Here is a 23053-nt window from a genome sequence, read left to right on the forward strand (position 1 = left end):
GTGGTCCACACATTGAAATGGTGAGAAACTTTGTAAACCAGACCAAAACATGCACCGTGTGCAGCTGTGCATGTAAAGTAGTCTAGAACATTTGACCAAAGACGAGAGGCAAGAATAGATCCATCTGAACACCGTGTGGTACATCTGAAGTATCTATGCTAACGAACACTCCAGAACAAAAGAAGCCTACAACTAAGAAAGACATTGTACCCTCTGGTGGACAACCAGAGACTTACATCGAACCACATAGATGGATTGAGTGGTTTCAACAGAGAGACGAGAGAAAGACATCTACGCGTAAATATATATTGGATTGACTCTTTGTCTCTCCCTCTCCTAGTAGGCCCTCCCTTTCCATTGCGTAACCAAACGGTCATGCTTTTGTTAGTCCACTAGGGACCTGTTTTCATTGTATTATGTATGTAATCAATAACATATCCTGTGTGTGTTTACGAATTCTGTGTGTGAGGATTTAGTTAGTTAGTAAATAAATAATTAAGCCAATTTGTTTATTGCTGACTCATCACTTAGGGTTCATGCAGATATCCAATAATTATGCGATGTTCAGAATGAAACTGATGAGGTAATAATTTTTGACTGTTATTGATGTAATGCGATTTTTAGATCATCTCTAGAGTTTAAGTCAGGAGATAGTAACTTGGTAAACAACTGTTCCTGTGGTTCCCCAAATTCCTAATGAGTTATTTGTTACATGATTAATTAAATCAAGTAATAATTGAGTGTAGTAGGTAATAATTTGATAAATTGCAGTCATCACATTAATGATAGTCATGTCACAACACTGGCCAGGCCCAGTTGCCCATTATTGGCTACCATGGCTGTGCTATAATTTAGTTTAGAATAGACAAAGAAACATGTAACTGCCAAAATAATGGAAACACTTGAGTAAATAAGAATATTGAAAGCAGCGGTGGAATTAACATCCCATCATGCTTTAGGGTCATGTATAAATATGCTGGCCAGGCCCAGTTGCCCATTATATAGTCTACCATGGCTAGAAGTAGAGATCTCAGTGGTTTTGAAAGAGGGGTGATTGTTGGGGCACGTTTGGCAGGGGCTTCAGTGATGAAGACTGCTCAACTTGCTGATGTTTCACCATATGGCCGTCTCAGTCACCCGATCTCAACCCAATTGAACTCTTATGGGAGGTTCTGGAGTGGAGCCTGAGACAGCGTTTTCCACCACCATTAACAAAACACAAAATGGTTGAATTTCGATGGTGGAAGAATGGTGTCGCACTCCTCCAATACAGTTCCAAACACTTCTAGAATCTATGCCGAGGATCATTGAAGCCGTTCTCGCGGTGGCCCACAACCTATTGAGACACTTTATGTTGGTGTTTCCTTTATTTTGGCAGTTACCTTTAGTACGATTAGCAAAGTAATTTAAAATGTGATTATTGCCGCTAAAATGTGTTGTTTGATGTTTCACTGTAACATTTTTAGAATGTTCATTGAAATCGTTGGAACATAAATTGTTACTAAGTAACATGTTCTTTGCAAATTCTAACACTGTAAGCTTAATCGTTTCTCCTCTCACCTGTGTTGTCCTGTCCATTCTGATTGGTCGCTGGGCTGACGGCCTGCACTGGTTGACTGAATCCCAATGCTGTCCTCTGACCCTGAACCATCATCTGATTCTTGGTTGCTGTGAAAACGACAGACCCCGGGGTTGCCCGTGCAGCAGCTCCCAGACCCAGTTGCGGGCGCAGCCCTATGCCAGAGCGGAGCAGGCTGCCACTGCCGCCGGGTTGAGCCGCCTGGGTTGCCATCCTGGGGCCTGAGGGGTCCTCGCGTCCAAGGCTGCCCGCATTTCTACTCATCTGAAAAGTGAGAATGAAATGGAAGATAAGCCATTTCCAGTTGTGGTGAGTTAGGATACAGTAAACCACAGTAAATGTTCATTTCAGAAACCTCTGAAGAGGATGTTAAATTATTGATAGGGCTCCTGGAGTAGACCAAATGGCCTACTCCCTATTTAGTGCACTCCCAGCAAACTGGGAACAATCCCAGAACATATGCTGGAGACCAAATGGCCTACTCCCTATTTAGTGCACTCCCAGCAAACTGGGAACAATCCCAGAACATATGCTGGAGACCAAATGGCCTACTCCCTATTTAGTGCACTCCCAGCAAACTGGGAACAATCCCAGAACATATGCTGGAGACCAAATGGCCTACTCCCTATTTAGTGCACTCCCAGCAAACTGGGAACAATCCCAGAACATATGCTGGAGACCAAATGGCCTACTCCCTATTTAGTGCACTCCCAGCAAACTGGGAACAATCCCAGAACATATGCTGGAGACCAAATGGCCTACTCCCTATTTAGTGCACTCCCAGCAAACGGGGAACAATCCCAGAACATATGCTGGAGACCAAATGGCCTACTCCCTATTTAGTGCACTCCCAGCAAACTGGGAACAATCCCAGAACATATGCTGGAGACCAAATGGCCTACTCCCTATTTAGTGCACTCCCAGCAAACTGGGAACAATCCCAGAACATATGCTGGAGACCAAATGGCCTACTCCCTATTTAGTGCACTCCCAGCAAACTGGGAACAATCCCAGAACATATGCTGGAGACCAAATGGCCTACTCCCTATTTAGTGCACTCCCAGCAAACTGGGAACAATCCCAGAACATATGCTGGAGACCAAATGGCCTACTCCCTATTTAGTGCACTCCCAGCAAACGGGGAACAATCCCAGAACATATGCTGGAGACCAAATGGCCTACTCCCTATTTAGTGCACTCCCAGCAAACTGGGAACAATCCCAGAACATATGCTGGAGACCAAATGGCCTACTCCCTATTTAGTGCACTCCCAGCAAACTGGGAACAATCCCAGAACATATGCTGGAGACCAAATGGCCTACTCCCTATTTAGTGCACTCCCAGCAAACTGGGAACAATCCCAGAACATATGCTGGAGACCAAATGGCCTACTCCCTATTTAGTGCACTCCCAGCAAACTGGGAACAATCCCAGAACATATGCTGGAGACCAAATGGCCTACTCCCTATTTAGTGCACTCCCAGCAAACTGGGAACAATCCCAGAACATATGCTGGAGACCAAATGGCCTACTCCCTATTTAGTGCACTCCCAGCAAACTGGGAACAATCCCAGAACATATGCTGGAGACCAAATGGCCTACTCCCTATTTAGTGCACTCCCAGCAAACTGGGAACAATCCCAGAACATATGCTGGAGACCAAATGGCCTACTCCCTATTTAGTGCACTCCCAGCAAACTGGGAACAATCCCAGAACATATGCTGGAGACCAAATGGCCTACTCCCTATTTAGTGCACTCCCAGCAAACTGGGAACAATCCCAGAACATATGCTGGAGACCAAATGGCCTACTCCCTATTTAGTGCACTCCCAGCAAACTGGGAACAATCCCAGAACATATGCTGGAGACCAAATGGCCTACTCCCTATTTAGTGCACTCCCAGCAAACTGGGAACAATCCCAGAACATATGCTGGAGACCAAATGGCCTACTCCCTATTTAGTGCACTCCCAGCAAACTGGGAACAATCCCAGAACATATGCTAGTGTTTTTTTGTTTGTTTTTTTACCTTTATTTTACTAGGCAAGTCAGTTAAGAACAAATTCTTATTTTCAATGACAGGGACAGTGGGTTAACTGCCTGTTCAGGGGCAGAATGACAGATTTGTACCTTGTCAGCTCTGGGGTTTGAACTTGCAACCTTCGGTTACTAGTCCAACGCTCTAACCACTAGGCTACCCTGCCGCCCCGGCATTTCCAAATAAAATAAAATATATTTTTTAAATGAAATAAAATATGAAAAGTTTTTTCATTGTGTAAGTGTGTTTATTTAATTACACCCTCCCCCCCAAAAAAATGTTGTGCACAAAATCTGTAACAATCTAAATCTCTTGTGGACAGACTATGGTACTGTAGCTCTGTCATGATACAATGGGAGATAACGAGCAGCATTGGTTCCCGTACTTTGGACAAATCACAATTTTGCAGGTTTTAGCATCTTTTTGAGTTGAGGGGGACATTTGGCCTATAGACTTGCTCGTCATTTTTAAAGAGAGCTTTTCGTTCCTGGTTCCAATCTCTTCTAAACACATATGGACCTCAGAAAAATACGACCCAAAACATCCAAAAGGATGACGAATCATGCAGTGGAACCCGACAAGGTTGTCCCCTGTCTCCACTGTAGTTTCTTATTGTCGCTTATGAAGACTTCGCACAAACTGGAATACAGTGGACAGACAAGCCATGCAGTGTACCAGAACAAAGTTCCTCTTTAGTTGTTGCATCCCACAGTCTGTTGACACATGCTACTACCATTTATGTTACGCACGTCTGTCCACAAGAGATTATAGGGAGATTATTAAACCGCAGTTGACAGATGAATTGGTGCTCCTGTTCCACAATCATATACAGGTACTCATTAGTCTATAAACATACATAAAGCTGTCATCAAGGCAAAGCTACTTTGAAGATTTTGATTTGTTTAACACTTTTTTTGGTTATTACTTCAATTAGATTTCTTCACTATTATTCTACAATGTAGAAAATAGTATAAAATAAAGAAAAACTCTGGAATAAGTAGGTGTGTCCAAACTTTTGACTGGAACTGTATATTAACAGACATGAAATGTTAAACTACATCAAACTGCTATGAAGAGTAGAGAGCAATTATTTTATTTTTTTCCAAGTTAAGTTTTATCCAAATGTCAGCAAATTACATTCCACGGTTCTGTGTATTTTAGTGTGTGTGTGGGGGGGAGGGGGGCTTGTATTACTCCCCTCATGGGTACCAGATATCCCCACAAAGATGGTAAAACAAGGAAGATTCTCCCTGGTGGGGTCATCTCCCAGGCAAAGGACAAAGGCTGTTTTAAGGGTTAGGGTGTTCTATATTTCTTCATCAACTGTGTTCATATTCTTTATCACAATAGAAATACAAAGGCTCATTGGTAATCAATGCTTCTAAAACCATTCCATACATGGGCTCTGGTCAAAAGCTGTGCACTGCATTATTTCTTTCTTTTATTTACAATTTTAGTTTATATTTTATAGACAAAACATAGACATACAAACATCAACTACATCATCCCTGGCCAGACCCACTAGCTCCCCCATCTCCATCAACCACATCATCCCTGGCCAGACCCACTCGCTCCCCCATCTCCATCAACTACATCACCCTGTCCAGACCCACTAGCTCACACCCCATCTCCATCAACTACATCACCCTGTCCAGACCCACTAGCTCACACCCCATCTCCATCAACTACATCACCCTGTCCAGACCCACTAGCACCCCCATCTCCATCAACCACATCACCCTGTCCAGACCCACTAGCTCCCCCATCTCCATCAACCACATCACCCTGGCCAGACCCACTAGCACCCCCATCTCCATCAACCACATCACCCTGTCCAGACCCACTAGCTCCCCCATCTCCATCAATTACATCACCCTGTCCAGACCCACTAGCTCCCCCATCTCCATCAACTACATCACCCTGTCCAGACCCACTAGCTCCCCAATCTCCATCAACCACATCACCCTGTCCAGACCCACTAGCTCCCCCATCTCCATCAACCACATCACCCTGTCCAGACCCACTAGCTCCCCCATCTCCATCAACCACATCACCCTGTCCAGACCCACTAGCTCCCCCATCTCCATCAACCACATCACCCTGTCCAGACCCACTAGCTCCCCCATCTCCATCAACCACATCACCCTGTCCAGACCCACTAGCTCCCCCATCTCCATCAACCACATCACCCTGTCCAGACCCACTAGCTCCCCCATCTCCATCAACCACATCACCCTGTCCAGGCCCACTAGCTCCCCCATCTCCATCAACCACATCACCCTGTCCAGACCCACTAGCTCCCCATCTCCATCAACCACATCGCCCTGTCCAGACCCACTAGCTCCCCCATCTCCATCAACCACATCACCCTGTCCAGACCCACTAGCTCCCCCATCTCCATCAACCACATCACCCTGTCCAGACCCACTAGCTCCCCCATCTCCATCAACCACATCACCCTGTCCAGACCCACTAGCTCCCCCATCTCCATCAACCACATCACCCTGTCCAGACCCACCATCTCCCCCATCTCCATCAACTACATCACCCTGTCCAGACCCACTAGCTCCCCAATCTCCATCAACCACATCACCCTGTCCAGACCCACTAGCTCCCCCAACTCCATCAACCACATCACCCTGTCCAGACCCACTAGCTCCCCCATCTCCATCAACCACATCACCCTGTCCAGACCCACTAGCTCCCCCATCTCCATCAACCACATCGCCCTGTCCAGACCCACTAGCTCCTCCATCTCCATCAACCACATCACCCTGTCCAGACCCACTAGCTCCCCCATCTCCATCAACCACATCACCCTGGCCAGACCCACTAGCTCCCCCATCTCCATCAACTACAGTGCATTCTGAAAGTATTCAAACCCCTTGACTTTTTCGACATTACAGCCTTATTCTAAACTTGATTAAAAAGTTTTTTTTTCACACATAAAACTACACTCAATACCCCATAATGACAAAGCAAAGACAGGTTTTTATAATTTAAAAAAATGTGTCTCTAATATGGTCATACATTGGGCAGGAGGTTAGGAAGTGCAGCTCAGTTTCCACCTCATTTTGTGGGCAGTGAGCACATAGCCTGTCTTCTCTTGAGAGCCAGGTCTGTCTACGGCGGCCTTTCTCAATAGCAAGGCTATGCTCACTAAGTCTGTGCATCGTCAAAGATTTCTTTAATTATGGGTCAGTCACAGTGGTCAGGTATTCTGCCACTGTGTACTCTCTGTTAAGGGCCAAATAGCATTCTAGTTTGTTCAGTTTTTATGTTAATTCTTTCTTTTAATTCTTTCCAATGTGTTAAGTATTTATCTTTTTGTTTTCTCATGATTTGGTTGGGTCTAATTGTGTTGCTGTACTGGGGCTCTGTGGGGTGTGGTTGTGTTCGTGAACAGAGCCCCAGGACCAGCTTGCTTAGGGGACTCTTCTCCAGGTTCATCTGTCTGCAGGTGATGGCTTTGCTATGGAAGATTTGGGAATCGCTTCCTTTTAGGTGGTTGTAGAATTTATTGGTTCTTTTCTGGATTTTGATAATTAGTGGGTATCGGCCTAATTGTCCTTTACATGCATTATTTGGTGTTCTACGTTGTACACGGAGGATATTTTTGCAGAGTCTCAATTTCGTGTTTGTCCCATTTTGTGAATTCTTGGTTGGTGAGCGGACCCCAGACCTCACAACCATAAAGGGCAATGGGCTCTATGACTGATTCAAGTATTTTTAGCCAGATCCTAATTGGTATGTTGAATTTTATGTTCCTTTTGATGGCGTAGAAGGCCCTTCTTGTCTTGTCTCTCAGATCGTTCACAGCTTTGTTGAAGTTAGCTGTGGCGCTGATGTTTAGGCCGAAGTACGCATTTCAGAGGTCAAATATACTGTTTGGGTTTTCTACTGCCAAGTTTACACCTTCACTATTACAATGAAACGTTTTGTACAGGAAGTTGTTTAGAAGGGATTGAATTTATTGTTGCCTTTTGGTAGGTTTCTACAGTTCTTCCATCTATAGCATTTCTTAATATTGTGCAGTTCCTTTGGCTATGACGTGTGTCAGTGGACTGACTGTGAACGCGCTGAGAGACTCTGGGTTGAGGTCAGTGATAAAGTAGTCTACAGTACTACTGCCGAGAGATGAGGAGTCCCCTCGAACCCTACCCTTGACTATGTACTGACCCAACGTGCGACAGAGCTGCAGGGGTTGTGACCCGTTTTTGTTGGTTGCTTTGTCATAGTTGTGTCTTGGGGGGCATATTTGGGAGGGAATGCTGTCACCTCCAGGTAGGTGTTTGTCCCCCTGTGTGCTGAGGGTGTCAGGTTCTTGTCCAGCTGTGGTATTTAGGTCGCCACAGACTAGTACATGTCCCTGGGCCTGGAAATGATTGATCTCCCCTCTCGGATGGAAAAGCTGTCATCGTTAAAGTATGGGGATTCTAAGACTCAATCATGGACACTCTTACTGACAGTGTTGGCTGCTTTGTGTGAGGTATTGTTGCCTCTACCTTCTTGCCCTTTGTGCTGTTGTCAGTGCCCAATAATGTATGTACCATGTTTTGTGCTGCTACCATGTTGTGTTGTTACCATGTTGTTGTCATGTTGTGTTGCTACCATGCTGTGTTGTCATGTGTTGCTGCCTTGCTATGTTGTTGTCTTAGGTCTCTTTTTATGTTGTGTTGACTCTCTTGTCGTGATGTGTTTTGTCCTATATTTCTATTTATATTGTATGTATTTATTTATTTATATCCCACAGGAGGCCTTTTGCCTTTTGGTAGGCCGTCATTGTAAATAAGAATTTGTTCTTAAATTACTTGCCAAGTTAAATAAAGGTTCAATAAAAAAATATATGAAAAAATCAAATAAATGGGGGGATATAGGTAGCATCTGTTGAGATCATTTCTCATTTAATTAATTTCTAGCCAGATGTAAAATGTTCCTGTTTTGATTAATTTAATAGAGTGTGTCAGGTCTGCTCTATACCAGATTAGCATACAACCTGAGTCCCTTCCCTGTTTCACACCTGGTAGTGTGGTGGATGGGACGACCAGCTCTCTGTAACCTAGAGGACAACCAGTGGGTCCATCTCCTCTATACCACCCACCTGGTAGTGTGGTGGATGGGACTACCAGCTCTCTGTAACCTAGAGGACAACCAGTGGGTCCATCTCCTCTATTACCACCCACCTGGTAGTGTGGTGGATGGGACGACCAGCTCTCTGTAACCTAGAGGACAACCAGTGGGTCCGTCTCCTCTATACCACCCACCTGGTAGTGTGGTGGATGGGACTACCAGCTCTCTGTAACCTAGAGGACAACCAGTGGGTCCATCTCCTCTATACCACCCACCTGGTAGTGTGGTGGATGGGACGACCAGCTCTGTGTAACCTAGAGGACAACCAGTGGGTCCATCTCCTCTATACCACCCACCTGGTAGTGTGGTGGATGGGACGACCAGCTCTCTGTAACCTAGAGGACAACCAGTGGGTCTGTCTCCTCTATACCACCCACCTGGTAGTGTGGTGGATGGGACGACCAGCTCTCTGTAACCTAGAGGACAACCAGTGGGTCCGTCTCCTCTATACCACCCACCTGGTAGTTTGGTGGATGGGATGACCAGCTCTCTGTAACCTAGAGGACAACCAGTGGGTCCATCTCCTCTATACCACCCACCTGGTAGTGTGGTGGATGGGACTACCAGCTCTCTGTAACCTAGAGGGCAACCAGTGGGTCCATCTCCTCTATACCACCCACCTGGTAGTGTGGTGGATGGGACTACCAGCTCTCTGTAACCTAGAGGGCAACCAGTGGGTCTGTCTCCTCTATACCACCCACCTGGTAGTGTGGTGGATGGGACCACCAGCTCTCTGTAACCTAGAGGACAACCAGTGGGTCCATCTCCTCTATACCATGTTTCTTGTAGGATGACAATGTTTGTATATCTCCCTCTCTTCCTCCCTCTCTCCCTCTCTACCTCCCTCTCTGCCTCCCTCTCTACCTCCCTCTCTTCCTCCCTCTCTTCCTCCCTCTCTGCCTCCCTCTCTGCCTCCCTCTCTTCCTCCCTCTCTGCCTCCCTCTCTGCCTCCCTGTCTTCCTCCCTCCCTCTCTGCCTCCCTCTCTGCCTCCCTCTCTGTCTCCCTCTCTTCCTCCCTCTCTGCCTCCCTGTCTTCCTCCCCCCTCTCTGCCTCCCACTCGTTATCCCTCTCTGCCTCCCTCTCTTCCTCCCTCTCTGCCTCCCTCTCTTCCTCCCTCTCTGCCTCCCTGTCTTCCTCCCCCTCTCTGCCTCCCACTCTGCATCCCTCTCTGCCTCCCTCTCTTCCTCCCTCTCTGCCTCCCTCTCTGCCTCCCACTCTGCATCCCTCTCTGCCTCCCTCTCTGCCTCACTCTCTTCCTCCCTCTCTGCCTCCCTCTCTGCCTCCCTGTCTTCCTCCCTCCCTCTCTGCCTCCCACTCTGCATCCCTCTCTGCCTCCCTCTCTTCCTCCTTACCTCTGCTGGTTGGTACTTGTCCACCAGTGGTCCGTAGAAGCTCTCAGCCTTGCTGCCCAGCTTCGGAGGGGCTGTGTGGCTGTGAGTGTGGGATCCAGTGTGTGTGTGGGTGTGAGAGCCAGACTGTGTGTGTGTCGGGGGGACAGTGTGTGTGTAGCCACGGATCCCTGTTCCCATCATACCAGAGTTGAACAGACGGTTTTTCTGCATCTCCTGTCTGTATTTGTCGTAGAGGAGGTTGGAGGCACTCAGGACCGGTGTGTTTCTGGACGCTATGCCGCGGGAGTGTGTGTTGGTGTGCGTTTTGGGGCTAGAGGAGTGCTTCTGAGGCATGTTTGTGGCAGGGGAGTGTGTATGTGTATAGGCAGAGAGCCTGGAGGGCAAGGAGGAGACCTGGTAAGGCCCGTCTGAAGCCTGGGGTTTGAGTTGAGGACCCTTCCGGATATAGGTGATGATTTTGGGCCGCACTCCTTTAGGCTTGGGGGGGCTGGGGCTGGGGTTAGGGGCCTGTTGGTGTAGAGGAGGTATGGGTATCCCTGTAGAAGCAAGGTTAGATTTGAGAGGTGGTCTAAGCCCACTGCTACCATAGCCCTGGGGATACCGAGCTGAACCTGTAATGATCCTCGAAGGGGACATCGGCTGTTGTTGTTGTTGATGATCTTGTTTCCGTGGTGACCCCTGTGGGGTTCCGAGTGGGGAGCGAGGGGGTGTGTGTGAGCGTGGTTGAGAGGTGACAGTAGCCCCACAGTGGTTAGTTCTACGGTATCTGAGCTGAGACTGGTCCTGGTACTGATGTCTCTTCTCCAGGCTGGAGGTACGTTCTGTGCTACTCCGACGTCTATCCAGGGAACGAGCCTCTCTCTGGGCAGACTGGCTGGCCTGGCTGGGCTGGGGAGCTCCGGGACTAGAGCTGGGCTGGTAATGGGGGTGGGAGTGAAGGTGGGAGTAACTGCTACAGTTGACCATTGAACTCTTGACCTCTAGGGTCTCTTGTGTTTGCTTGCCGTCGACCCCGTGGTGACCTGGGTCCACGACCTTACGACCTGCATCTGGAGACAGGGAGGGAGAGGTCGAGGAGCGCCGTCTTGTGATTGGCTCAGCTAAGCTCCTCCCTCTTCCTGGTTCCAACTGACAGAGAGGTCGGACGAGCTGTTGTCTGCGAGGAGGAGGAGCTCCTACTCCCTTCTTCCTCTGTCCTATCCCTCCATCTGAGGAGGACAAAATTATGTTTCCCTGGTAACACCTCACGTCCTGTCTTTGAGTGGTAACATCCAGTTTAGACCCCTCCTCTGTCGCACTTTGACCCCTCGACAGTTCTACTTCCAGGTTAGATGTTTCCTGGTGCTGATGATGTACTTCTTGGTCAGGTGACCTCGGGTACTGTAGTTCTCCCAGGTTAGGAGTGTCCTGAGAGTGTGGTGCTGCTGTGGAGTTCAGGCCAACAGGGGAAGCCCTTCTCTTGGCTGAGGTAGTGGGATTGGGGTTAGAGGTCAATGGATGTCCAGTAGGGTCCAGACTGCTACTCAGGGTGGAAACGGCAGACACACAGAGACTCCCTCTGTCACCCCCGCTGTTCTGCTCTCCTCCTCCACCTCCTCCTCCCGTCTCTTTACCTGATCGAGGGACGCTGTAGTTGAGGTCCTGATGGAGCACCTCTCTCTCTCCCGCTACCTCTTTTTGTCTATCCATCCCTCTGTCCCTCCCATTGCTATCGTTATCGTTCCCGTGAACAGAAACACAGCTGGCCGTGGAGCTGGAAGAGATCGACAGTCCTTCGTCTGCTCCTCTTTTAGAATCCTCTCCTTCATCATCCTCCTCCACTTCTCCTAATCTCTTTCCATCCCCCCCTTCACCTCCATCTCCATGGAAGGTGTGTATCTCGCGACACTCTAGCAGTTCCAACTCCTGGATGTCATGGTCCAGACATCGCTCCTCCCTGCCCCAGATAAGAAGCTTGTCCTGGGCTTCGCTCTGGGCCACCAGGGGGGGTAGCGGGCTGGAGGCCTGGTCATCTGGGGTCTCCCCAATTAGCACTAGCTGGTTAGCGTTAGCATCTCCAGTCGAAGGGTGAAACAGGACATGAGATTTGTTGTTGTTGTTTTTTATGTCTCGTCCGCTGACAGACAGACTCTGGAGACCAGCTGGGACACTCATAGTGGAGGAAGGGTCCTTCAGGCAATCTCAAAGACACCTCTCGGGTTCTGCTGCCATTAATGGATTTGTGTGTTCTCCTCCTTCTCTCTCTCTCTCTCTCTCTCTTTCTCTTTCCTTCTATTGTTTACGTCTCTCTCTCTCTTCTCCCTCTTTCTCTCTCTCTTCTTCTCTCTCTCTCTCCTCCCTCTGTCTCTCTCTCGCTTTCTCTCTCTCTCTATGGGTGCTTTCTGGTGTTTGTTGTAGCCAGGGAACAAGAGAATGAAATCTCATCTCACATCCTTCCTGTTTTCACTCCTTTCCACCTGTGACCTTGGTTTGACCTTGAGCTCACTGGTTAGAGGGTTCTGATGACATCACTGGTTAGAGGGTTCTGACGACATTGCTGGGTAGAGGGTTCTGACGACATCACTGGGTAGAGGGTTCTGACGACATCGCTGGGTAGAGGGTTCTGACGACATCACTGGGTAGAGGGTTCTGACGACATCACTGGGTAGAGGGTTCTGAAGACATCACTGGGTAGAGGGTTCTGACGACATCACTGGGTAGAGGGTTCTGATGACATCACTGGGTAGAGGGTTCTGACGACATCACTGGGTAGAGGGTTCTGACGACATCACTGGGTAGAGGGTTCTGACGACATCACTGGGTAGAGGGTTCTGATGACATCACTGGTTAGAGGGTTCTGATGACATCACTGGGTAGAGGGTTCTGACGACATCACTGGGTAGAGGGTTCTGATAACATTTCGTTTGAAAGTCTGTCACCGCTGCTGTCCCTGATTCAATCTGCAATGAAGAAGAACAAAGAGAATATTGGTTACATACAAGTTACATTCAAGGTACATATCAGTTACATTCAAGGTACTTACAAGGTAGTCTTCCCCTATCTGGGAAGTTTAAAATGGAATGTCTTTAAAACTCAGGGCGCCGTTACAGCAGGTTGAGGTGACTAGCGACACTGAGAACCCCTACCACAGACTGTTATTACTCACAAGGGGAGCAGAGGAGAGAAAATTATAAATCTGAGCCAACAGAATGTTTCTGTTTGAGCAGGGAATCTCCCAAGGGAGGACTGACGAATACCGGAAGAGAAAGTGGAGGGAAGGAGACAGGGGAAGGAGACAGGGGAAGGAGACCGGGGAAGGAAGGAGTGAGGGAGTGGGAAATGTTCAGCAATTATCTCATCCCATCAAGTGGAAGGAGACAGGGGGAAGGAAGGAAGGAGTGAGAGAGAGAGAAGGAGAGAAGGAGAGAGAGAGAGAGAGAGTGAAAAGAAAATTACAAATCAATTTCCAGCCACATTCTGCAACATAAATACACCCACTGCTTTCTGTGTGTGTGTGTGTGTGTGTGTGTGTGTGTGTGTGTGTGTGTGTGTGTGTGTGTGTGTGTGTGTGTGTGTGTGTGTGTGTGTGTGTGTGTGTGTGTGTGTGTGTGTGTTCTCAGGTCCAGTGACCATGTGACTCAGAACCAGATTGTTGTCTCCTACACCATCAGACCAGATTGTTGTCTCCTACACCATCAGACCAGATTGTTGTCTCCTACACCATCAGACCAGATTGTTGTCTCCTACACCATCAGACCAGATTGTTGTCTCCTACACCATCAGACCAGATTGTTGTCTCCTACACCATCAGACCAGATTGTTGTCTCCTACACCATCAGACCAGATTGTCTCCTACACCATCAGACCAGATTGTTGTCTCCTACACCATCAGACCAGATTGTTGTCTCCTACACCATCAGACCAGATTGTTGTCTCCTACACCATCAGACCAGATTGTTGTCTCCTACACCATCAGACCAGATTGTTGTCTCCTACACCATCAGACCAGATTGTTGTCTCCTACACCATCAGACCAGATTGTTGTCTCCTACACCATCAGACCAGATTGTTGTCTCCTACACCATCAGACCAGATTGTTGTCTCCTACACCATCAGAACAGATTGTTGTCTCCTACACCATCAGACCAGATTGTTGTCTCCTACACCATCAGACGAGATTGTTGTCTCCTACACCATCAGACCAGATTGTTGTCTCCTACACCATCAGACCAGATTGTTGTCTCCTACACCATCGAACCAGATTGTTGTCTCCTACACCATCAGACCAGATTGTTGTCTCCTACACCATCAGACCAGATTGTTGTCTCCTACACCATCAGACCAGATTGTCTCCTATACCATCAGACCAGATTGTTGTCTCCTACACCATCAGTCCAGATTGTTGTCTCCTACACCATCAGACCAGATTGTTGTCTCCTACACCATCAGACCAGATTGTTGTCTCCTACACCATCAGACCAGATTGTTGTCTCCTACACCATCAGACCAGATTGTTGTCTCCTACACCATCAGACCAGATTGTTGTCTCCTATACCATCAGACCAGATTGTTGTCTCCTACACCATCAGACCAGATTGTTGTCTCCTACACCATCAGACCAGATTGTTGTCTCCTAAACCATCAGACCAGATTGTTGTCTCCTACACCATCAGACCAGATTGTTGTCTCCTACACCATCAGGCCAGATTGTTGTCTCCTACACCATCAGACTAGATTGTTGTCTCCTACACCATCAGACCAGATTGTTGTCTCCTACACCATCAGACCAGATTGTTGTCTCCTACACCATCAGACCAGATTGTTGTCTCCTACACCATCAGACCAGATTGTCTCCTACACCATCAGACCAGATTGTCTCCTATACCATCAGACCAGATTGTCTCCTATACCATCAGACCAGATTGTTGTCTCCTACACCATCAGACTAGATTGTTGTCTCCTATTTCATCAGACCAGATTGTTGTCTCCTACACCATCAGACCAGATTGTTGTCTCCTACACCATCAGACCAGATTGTTGTCTCCTATACCATCAGACCAGATTGTCTCCTATACCATCAGACCAGATTGTCTCCTACACCATCAGACTAGATTGTTGTCTCCTATTTCATCAGACCAGATTGTTGTCTCCTACACCATCAGACCAGATTGTCTCCTACACCATCAGACCAGATTGTTGTCTCCTATACCATCAGACCAGATTGTTGTCTCCTATCGGTAGAGCATGGCGCTTGCAACGCCAAGCGTCGTGTGTTCGTTTCCCACTGGGGCCACCCATATGTAAAAGTAGTGGCCCCAGCCGACTTGTAAGTCGCTTTGGACAAAAGCGTCTGCTAAATGGGATATATTATTATATTATATATTATACCATCAGACCAGATTGTTGTCTCCTACACCATCAGACCAGATTGTTGTCTCCTATACCATCAGACCAGATTGTTGTCTCCTACACCATCAGACCAGATTGTTGTCTCCTATACCATCAGACCAGATTGTTGTCTCCTACACCATCAGACCAGATTGTTGTCTCCTATACCATCAGACCAGATTGTTGTCTCCTACACCATCAGACCAGATTGTTTTCTCCTACACCATCAGACCAGATTGTTGTCTCCTATACCATCAGACCAGATTGTTGTCTCCTACACCATCAGACCAGATTGTTGTCTCCTACACCATCAGACACCATCAGACCAGATTGTCTCCTATACCATCAGACCATCAGACCAGATTGTCTCCTACACCATCAGACCAGATTGTTGTCTCCTACACCATCAGACCAGATTGTTGTCTCCTACACCATCAGACCAGATTGTTGTCTCCTACACCATCAGACCAGATTGTTGTCTCCTACACCATCAGACCAGATTGTTGTCTCCTACACCATCAGACCAGATTGTTGTCTCCTATACCATCAGACCAGATTGTTGTCTCCTATACCAGATTGTTGTCATCAGACCAGATTGTTGTCTCCTACACCATACCAGACCATCAGACCAGATTGTTGTCCTACACCATCAGACCAGATTGTTGTCTCCTACACCATCAGACCAGATTGTTGTCTCCTACACCATCAGACCAGATTGTTGTCTCCTATACCATCAGACCAGATTGTCTCCTACACCATCAGACCAGATTGTTGTCTCCTACACCATCAGACCAGATTGTTGTCTCCTACACCATCAGACCAGATTGTTGTCTCCTACACCATCAGACCAGATTGTTGTCTCCTACACCATCAGACCAGATTGTTGTCTCCTCAGACCAGATTGTTGTCTCCTATCAGACCAGATTGTTGTCTCCTACACCATCAGACCAGATTGTTGTCTCCTACACCATCAGACCAGATTGTTGTCTCCTACACCATCAGACCAGATTGTTGTCTCCTATCAGACCAGATTGTTGTCTCCTACACCATCAGACCAGATTGTTGTCTCCTACACCATCAGACCAGATTGTTGTCTCCTACACCATCAGACCAGATTGTTGTCTCCTACACCATCAGACCAGATTGTTGTCTCCTACACCATCAGACCAGATTGTTGTCTCCTACACCATCAGACCAGATTGTTGTCTCCTACACCATCAGACCAGATTGTTGTCTCCTATACCATCAGACCAGATTGTTGTCTCCTACACCATCAGACCAGATTGTTGTCTCCTACACCATCAGACCAGATTGTTGTCTCCTACACCATCAGACCAGATTGTTGTCTCCTACACCATCAGACCAGATTGTTGTCTCCTACACCATCAGACCAGATTGTTGTCTCCTACACCATCAGACCAGATTGTTGTCTCCTACACCATCAGACCAGATTGTTGTCTCCTACCATCAGACCAGATTGTTGTCTCCTACACCATCAGACCAGATGTTGTCTCCTATCACCATCAGACCAGATTGTTGTCTCCTACACCATCAGACCAGATTGTTGTCTCCTACACCATCAGACCAGATTGTTGTCTCCTACACCATCAGACCAGATTGTTGTCTCCTACACCATCAGACCAGATTGTTGTCTCCTACACCATCAGACCAGATTGTTGTCTCCTACACCATCAGACCAGATTGTTGTCTCCTATACCATCAGACCAGATTGTTGTCTCCTCAGACCAGATTGTTGTCTCCTACACCATCAGACCAGATTGTTGTCTCCTATCCATCAGACCAGATTGTTGTCTCCTACACCATCAGACCAGATTGTTGTCTCCTACCATCAGACCAGATTGTTGTCTCCTACACCATCAGACCAGATTGTTGTCTCCTACACCATCAGACCAGATTGTTGTCTCCTATACCATCAGACCAGATTGTTGTCTCCTACACCATCAGACCAGATTGTTGTCTCCTATACCATCAGACCAGATTGTTGTCTCCTACACCATCAGACCAGATTGTTGTCTCCTACACCATCAGACCAGATTGTTGTCTCCTACACCATCAGACCAGATTGTTGTCTCCTACACCATCAGACCAGATTGTTGTCTCCTACACCATCAGACCAGATTGTTGTCTCCTACACCATCAGACCAGATTGTTGTCTCCTATACCATCAGACCAGATTGTTGTCTCCTACACCATCAGACAGATTGTTGTCATACCATCAGACCAGATTGTTGTCTCCTACACCATCAGACCAGATTGTTGTCTCCTACACCATCAGACCAGATTGTTGTCTCCTATACCATCAGACCAGATTGTTGTCTCCTACACCATCAGACCAGATTGTTGTCTCCTACACCATCAGACCAGATTGTTGTCTCCTATACCATCAGACCAGATTGTTGTCTCCTACACCATCAGACCAGATTGTTGTCTCCTACACCATCAGACCAGATTGTTGTCTCCTATACCATCAGACCAGATTGTTGTCTCCTACACCATCAGACCAGATTGTTGTCTCCTACACCATCAGACCAGATTGTTGTCTCCTATACCATCAGACCAGATTGTTGTCTCCTATACCATCAGACCAGATTGTTGTCTCCTACACCATCAGACCAGATTGTTGTCTCCTACACCATCAGACCAGATTGTTGTCTCCTACACCATCAGACCAGATTGTTGTCTCCTATACCATCAGACCAGATTGTTGTCTCCTAAACCATCAGACCAGATTGTCTCCTATACCATCAGACCAGATTGTTGTCTCCTACACCATCAGACCAGATTGTTGTCTCCTACACCATCAGACCAGATTGTTGTCTCCTACACCATCAGACCAGATTGTTGTCTCCTACACCATCAGACCAGATTGTTGTCTCCTACACCATCAGACCAGATTGTTGTCTCCTATACCATCAGACCAGATTGTTGTCTCCTATACCATCAGACCAGATTGTTGTCTCCTACACCATCAGACCAGATTGTTGTCTCCTATACCATCAGACCAGATTGTTGTCTCCTACACCATCAGATTTGTTGTCTCCTACACCATCAGACCAGATTGTTGTCTCCTATCAGACCAGATTGTTGTCTCCTATACCATCAGACCAGATTGTTGTCTCCTATACCATCAGACCAGATTGTTGTCTCCTAGACCAGATTGTTGTCATCAGACCAGATTGTTGTCTCCTACACCATCAGACCAGATTGTTGTCTCCCATACACCATCAGACCAGATTGTTGTCTCCTACACCATCAGACCAGATTGTTGTCTCCTACACCATCAGACCAGATTGTTGTCTCCTACACCATCAGACCAGATTGTTGTCTCCTACACCATCAGACCAGATTGTTGTCTCCTACACCATCAGACCAGATTGTTGTCTCCTACACCATCAGACCAGATTGTTGTCTCCTACACCATCAGACCAGATTGTTGTCTCCTACACCATCAGACCAGATTGTTGTCTCCTACACCATCAGACCAGATTGTTGTCTCCTACACCATCAGACCAGATTGTTGTCTCCTAGACCACCATCAGACCAGATTGTTGTCTCCTATACCATCAGACCAGATTGTCTCCTATGTCTCCTACACCATCAGACCAGATTGTTGTCTCCTATACCATCAGACCAGATTGTTGTCTCCTACACCATCAGACCAGATTGTTGTCTCCTACACCATCAGACCAGATTGTTGTCTCCTACACCATCAGACCAGATTGTTGTCTCCTACACCATCAGACCAGATTGTTGTCTCCTACACCATCAGACCAGATTGTTGTCTCTACACCATCAGACCAGATTGTTGTCTCCTATACCATCAGACCAGATTGTTGTCTCCTACACCATCAGACCAGATTGTTGTCTCCTACACCATCAGACCAGATTGTTGTCTCCTACACCATCAGACCAGATTGTTGTCTCCTACACCATCAGACCAGATTGTCTCCTATACCATCAGACCAGATTGTTGTCATCATCAGACCAGATTGTTGTCTCCTACACCATCAGACCAGATTGTTGTCTCCTACACCATCAGACCAGATTGTTGTCTCCTACACCATCAGACCAGATTGTTGTCTCCTACACCATCAGACCAGATTGTTGTCTCCTACACCATCAGACCAGATTGTTGTCTCCTACCATCAGACCAGATTGTTGTCTCCTACACCATCAGACCAGATTGTTGTCTCCTACACCATCAGACCAGATTGTTGTCTCCTACACCATCAGACCAGATTGTTGTCTCCTACACCATCAGACCAGATTGTTGTCTCCTACACCATCAGACCAGATTGTTGTCTCCTACACCATCAGACCAGATTGTTGTCTCCTACACCATCAGACCAGATTGTTGTCTCCTACACCATCAGACCAGATTGTTGTCTCCTACACCATCAGACCAGATTGTTGTCTCCTATACCATCAGACCAGATTGTTGTCTCCTACACCATCAGACCAGATTGTTGTCTCCTAGACCAGATTGTTGTCTCCTACACCATCAGACCAGATTGTTGTCTCCTACACCATCAGACCAGATTGTTGTCTCCTATACCATCAGACCAGATTGTTGTCTCCTACCCATCAGACCAGATTGTTGTCTCCTACACCATCAGACCAGATTGTTGTCTCCTACACCATCAGACCAGATTGTTGTCTCCTACACCATCAGACCAGATTGTTGTCTCCTATACCATCAGACCAGATTGTTGTCTCCTACACCATCAGACCAGATTGTTGTCTCCTATACCATCAGACCAGATTGTTGTCTCCTACACCATCAGACCAGATTGTTGTCTCCTACACCATCAGACCAGATTGTTGTCTCCTACACCATCAGACCAGATTGTTGTCTCCTACACCATCAGACCAGATTGTCTCCTACACCATCAGACCAGATTGTTGTCTCCTACACCATCAGACTAGATTGTTGTCTCCTATTTCATCAGACCAGATTGTTGTCTCCTACACCATCAGACCAGATTGTTGTCTCCTACACCATCAGACCAGATTGTTGTCTCCTACACCATCAGACCAGATTGTCTCCTACACCATCAGACCAGATTGTTGTCTCCTACACCATCAGGCCAGATTGTTGTCTCCTACACCATCAGACCAGATTGTTGTCTCCTACACCATCAGACCAGATTGTTGTCTCCTACACCATCAGACCAGATTGTTGTCTCCTACACCATCAGACCAGATTGTTGTCTCCTACAGCATCAGACCAGATTGTTGTCTCCTATACCATCAGACCAGATTGTTGTCGCCTATACCATCAGACCAGATTGTCTCCTACACCATCAGACCAGATTGTCTCCTATACCATCAGACCAGATTGTTGTCTCCTACACCATCAGACCAGATTGTTGTCTCCTACACCATCAGACCAGATTGTTGTCTCCTACACCATCAGACCAGATTGTTGTCTCCTACACCATCAGACCAGATTGTTGTCTCCTACACCATCAGACCAGATTGTTGTCTCCTATACCATCAGACCAGATTGTTGTCTCCTATACCATCAGACCAGATTGTTGTCTCCTACACCATCAGACCAGATTGTTGTCTCCTACACCATCAGACCAGATTGTTGTCTCCTACACCATCAGACCAGATTGTTGTCTCCTACACCATCAGACCAGATTGTTGTCTCCTACACCATCAGACCAGATTGTTGTCTCCTACACCATCAGACCAGATTGTTGTCTCCTACACCATCAGACCAGATTGTTGTCTCCTATACCATCAGACCAGATTGTTGTCTCTACACCATCAGACCAGATTGTTGTCTCCTACACCATCAGACCAGATTGTTGTCTCCTACACCATCAGACCAGATTGTTGTCTCCTACACCATCAGACCAGATTGTTGTCTCCTACCATCAGACCAGATTGTTGTCTCCTACACCATCAGACCAGATTGTTGTCTCCTACACCATCAGACCAGATTGTTGTCTCCTACCACCATCAGACCAGATTGTTGACCAGATTGTTGTCTCCTATACCATCAGACCAGATTGTTGTCTCCTATTGTTGTCTCCTACCATCAGACCAGATTGTTGTCTCCTACACCATCAGACCAGATTGTTGTCTCCTACACCATAGACCACCATCAGACCAGATTGTTGTCTCCTACACCATCAGACCAGATTGTTGTCTCCTACACCATCAGACCAGATTGTTGTCTCCTATACCATCAGACCAGATTGTTGTCTCCTACACCATCAGACCAGATTGTTGTCTCCACCATCAGACCAGATTGTTGTCTCCTACCCATCAGACCAGATTGTTGTCTCCTATACCATCAGACCAGATTGTTTGTCTCCTACACCATCAGACCAGATTGTTGTCTCCTACACCATCAGACCAGATTGTTGTCTCCACCATCAGACACCATCAGACCAGATTGTTGTCTCCTACACCATCAGACCAGATTGTTGTCTCCTATACCATCAGACCAGATTGTTGTCTCCTACACCATCACCATCAGACCAGATTGTTGTCTCCTACACCATCAGACCAGATTGTTGTCAGACCATCAGACCAGATTGTTGTCTCCTACACCATCAGACCAGATTGTTGTCTCCTACACCATCAGACCAGATTGTTGTCTCCCATCAGACAGATTGTTGTCTCCTATACCATCAGACCAGATTGTTGTCTCCTACACCATCAGACCAGATTGTTGTCTCCTACACCATCAGACCAGATTGTTGTCTCCTATACCATCAGACCAGATTGTTGTCTCCTACACCATCAGACCAGATTGTTGTCTCCTACACCATCAGACCAGATTGTTGTCTCCTATACCATCAGACCAGATTGTTGTCTCCTATACCATCAGACCAGATTGTTGTCTCCTACACCATCAGACCAGATTGTTGTCTCCTACACCATCAGACCAGATTGTTGTCTCCTACACCATCAGACCAGATTGTTGTCTCCTACACCATCAGACCAGATTGTTGTCTCCTACACCATCAGACCAGATTGTTGTCTCCTACACCATCAGACCAGATTGTTGTCTCCTACACCATCAGACCAGATTGTTGTCTCCTACACCATCAGACCAGATTGTTGTCTCCTACACCATCAGACCAGATTGTTGTCTCACACCATCAGACCAGATTGTTGTCTCCTACACCATCAGACCAGATTGTTGTCTCCTACACCATCAGACCAGATTGTTGTCTCCTACACCATCAGACCAGATTGTTGTCTCCTATACCAGATTGTTGTCTCATCAGACCAGATTGTTGTCTCCTACACCATCAGACCAGATTGTTGTCTCCTACACCATCAGACCAGATTGTTGTCTCCTACACCATCAGACCAGATTGTTGTCTCCTACACCATCAGACCAGATTGTTGTCTCCTACACCATCAGACCAGATTGTTGTCTCCTACACCATCAGACCAGATTGTTGTCTCCTATACCATCAGACCAGATTGTTGTCTCCTACACCATCAGACCAGATTGTTGTCTCCTACACCATCAGACCAGATTGTTGTCTCCTACACCATCAGACCAGATTGTTGTCTCCTACACCATCAGACCAGAT

At 47.1% G+C, this 23053-nt stretch overlaps 1 protein-coding gene across 1 annotated transcript in view; it reads right to left on the bottom strand.

The window, feature by feature from the left end:
- Positions 1-23053, bottom strand: part of mtus2a (microtubule associated tumor suppressor candidate 2a) — a 229176-nt gene that overhangs the window by 150256 nt on the left and 55867 nt on the right. The window contains exons 2-3 of the mRNA XM_064971312.1: positions 10101-13039; positions 1561-1843 (exon numbers count right to left, since the gene is read on the bottom strand). Of these exons, the coding sequence (XP_064827384.1) occupies positions 1561-1843; positions 10101-12254 (2437 nt within the window). The 5' untranslated portion in view covers positions 12255-13039. The remainder of the gene's footprint in view (positions 1-1560; positions 1844-10100; positions 13040-23053) is intronic.

Source organism: Oncorhynchus masou, chromosome 8, assembly GCF_036934945.1.
Source record: "Oncorhynchus masou masou isolate Uvic2021 chromosome 8, UVic_Omas_1.1, whole genome shotgun sequence".
In the NCBI taxonomy this organism is placed as follows: Eukaryota; Metazoa; Chordata; class Actinopteri; order Salmoniformes; family Salmonidae; genus Oncorhynchus; species Oncorhynchus masou.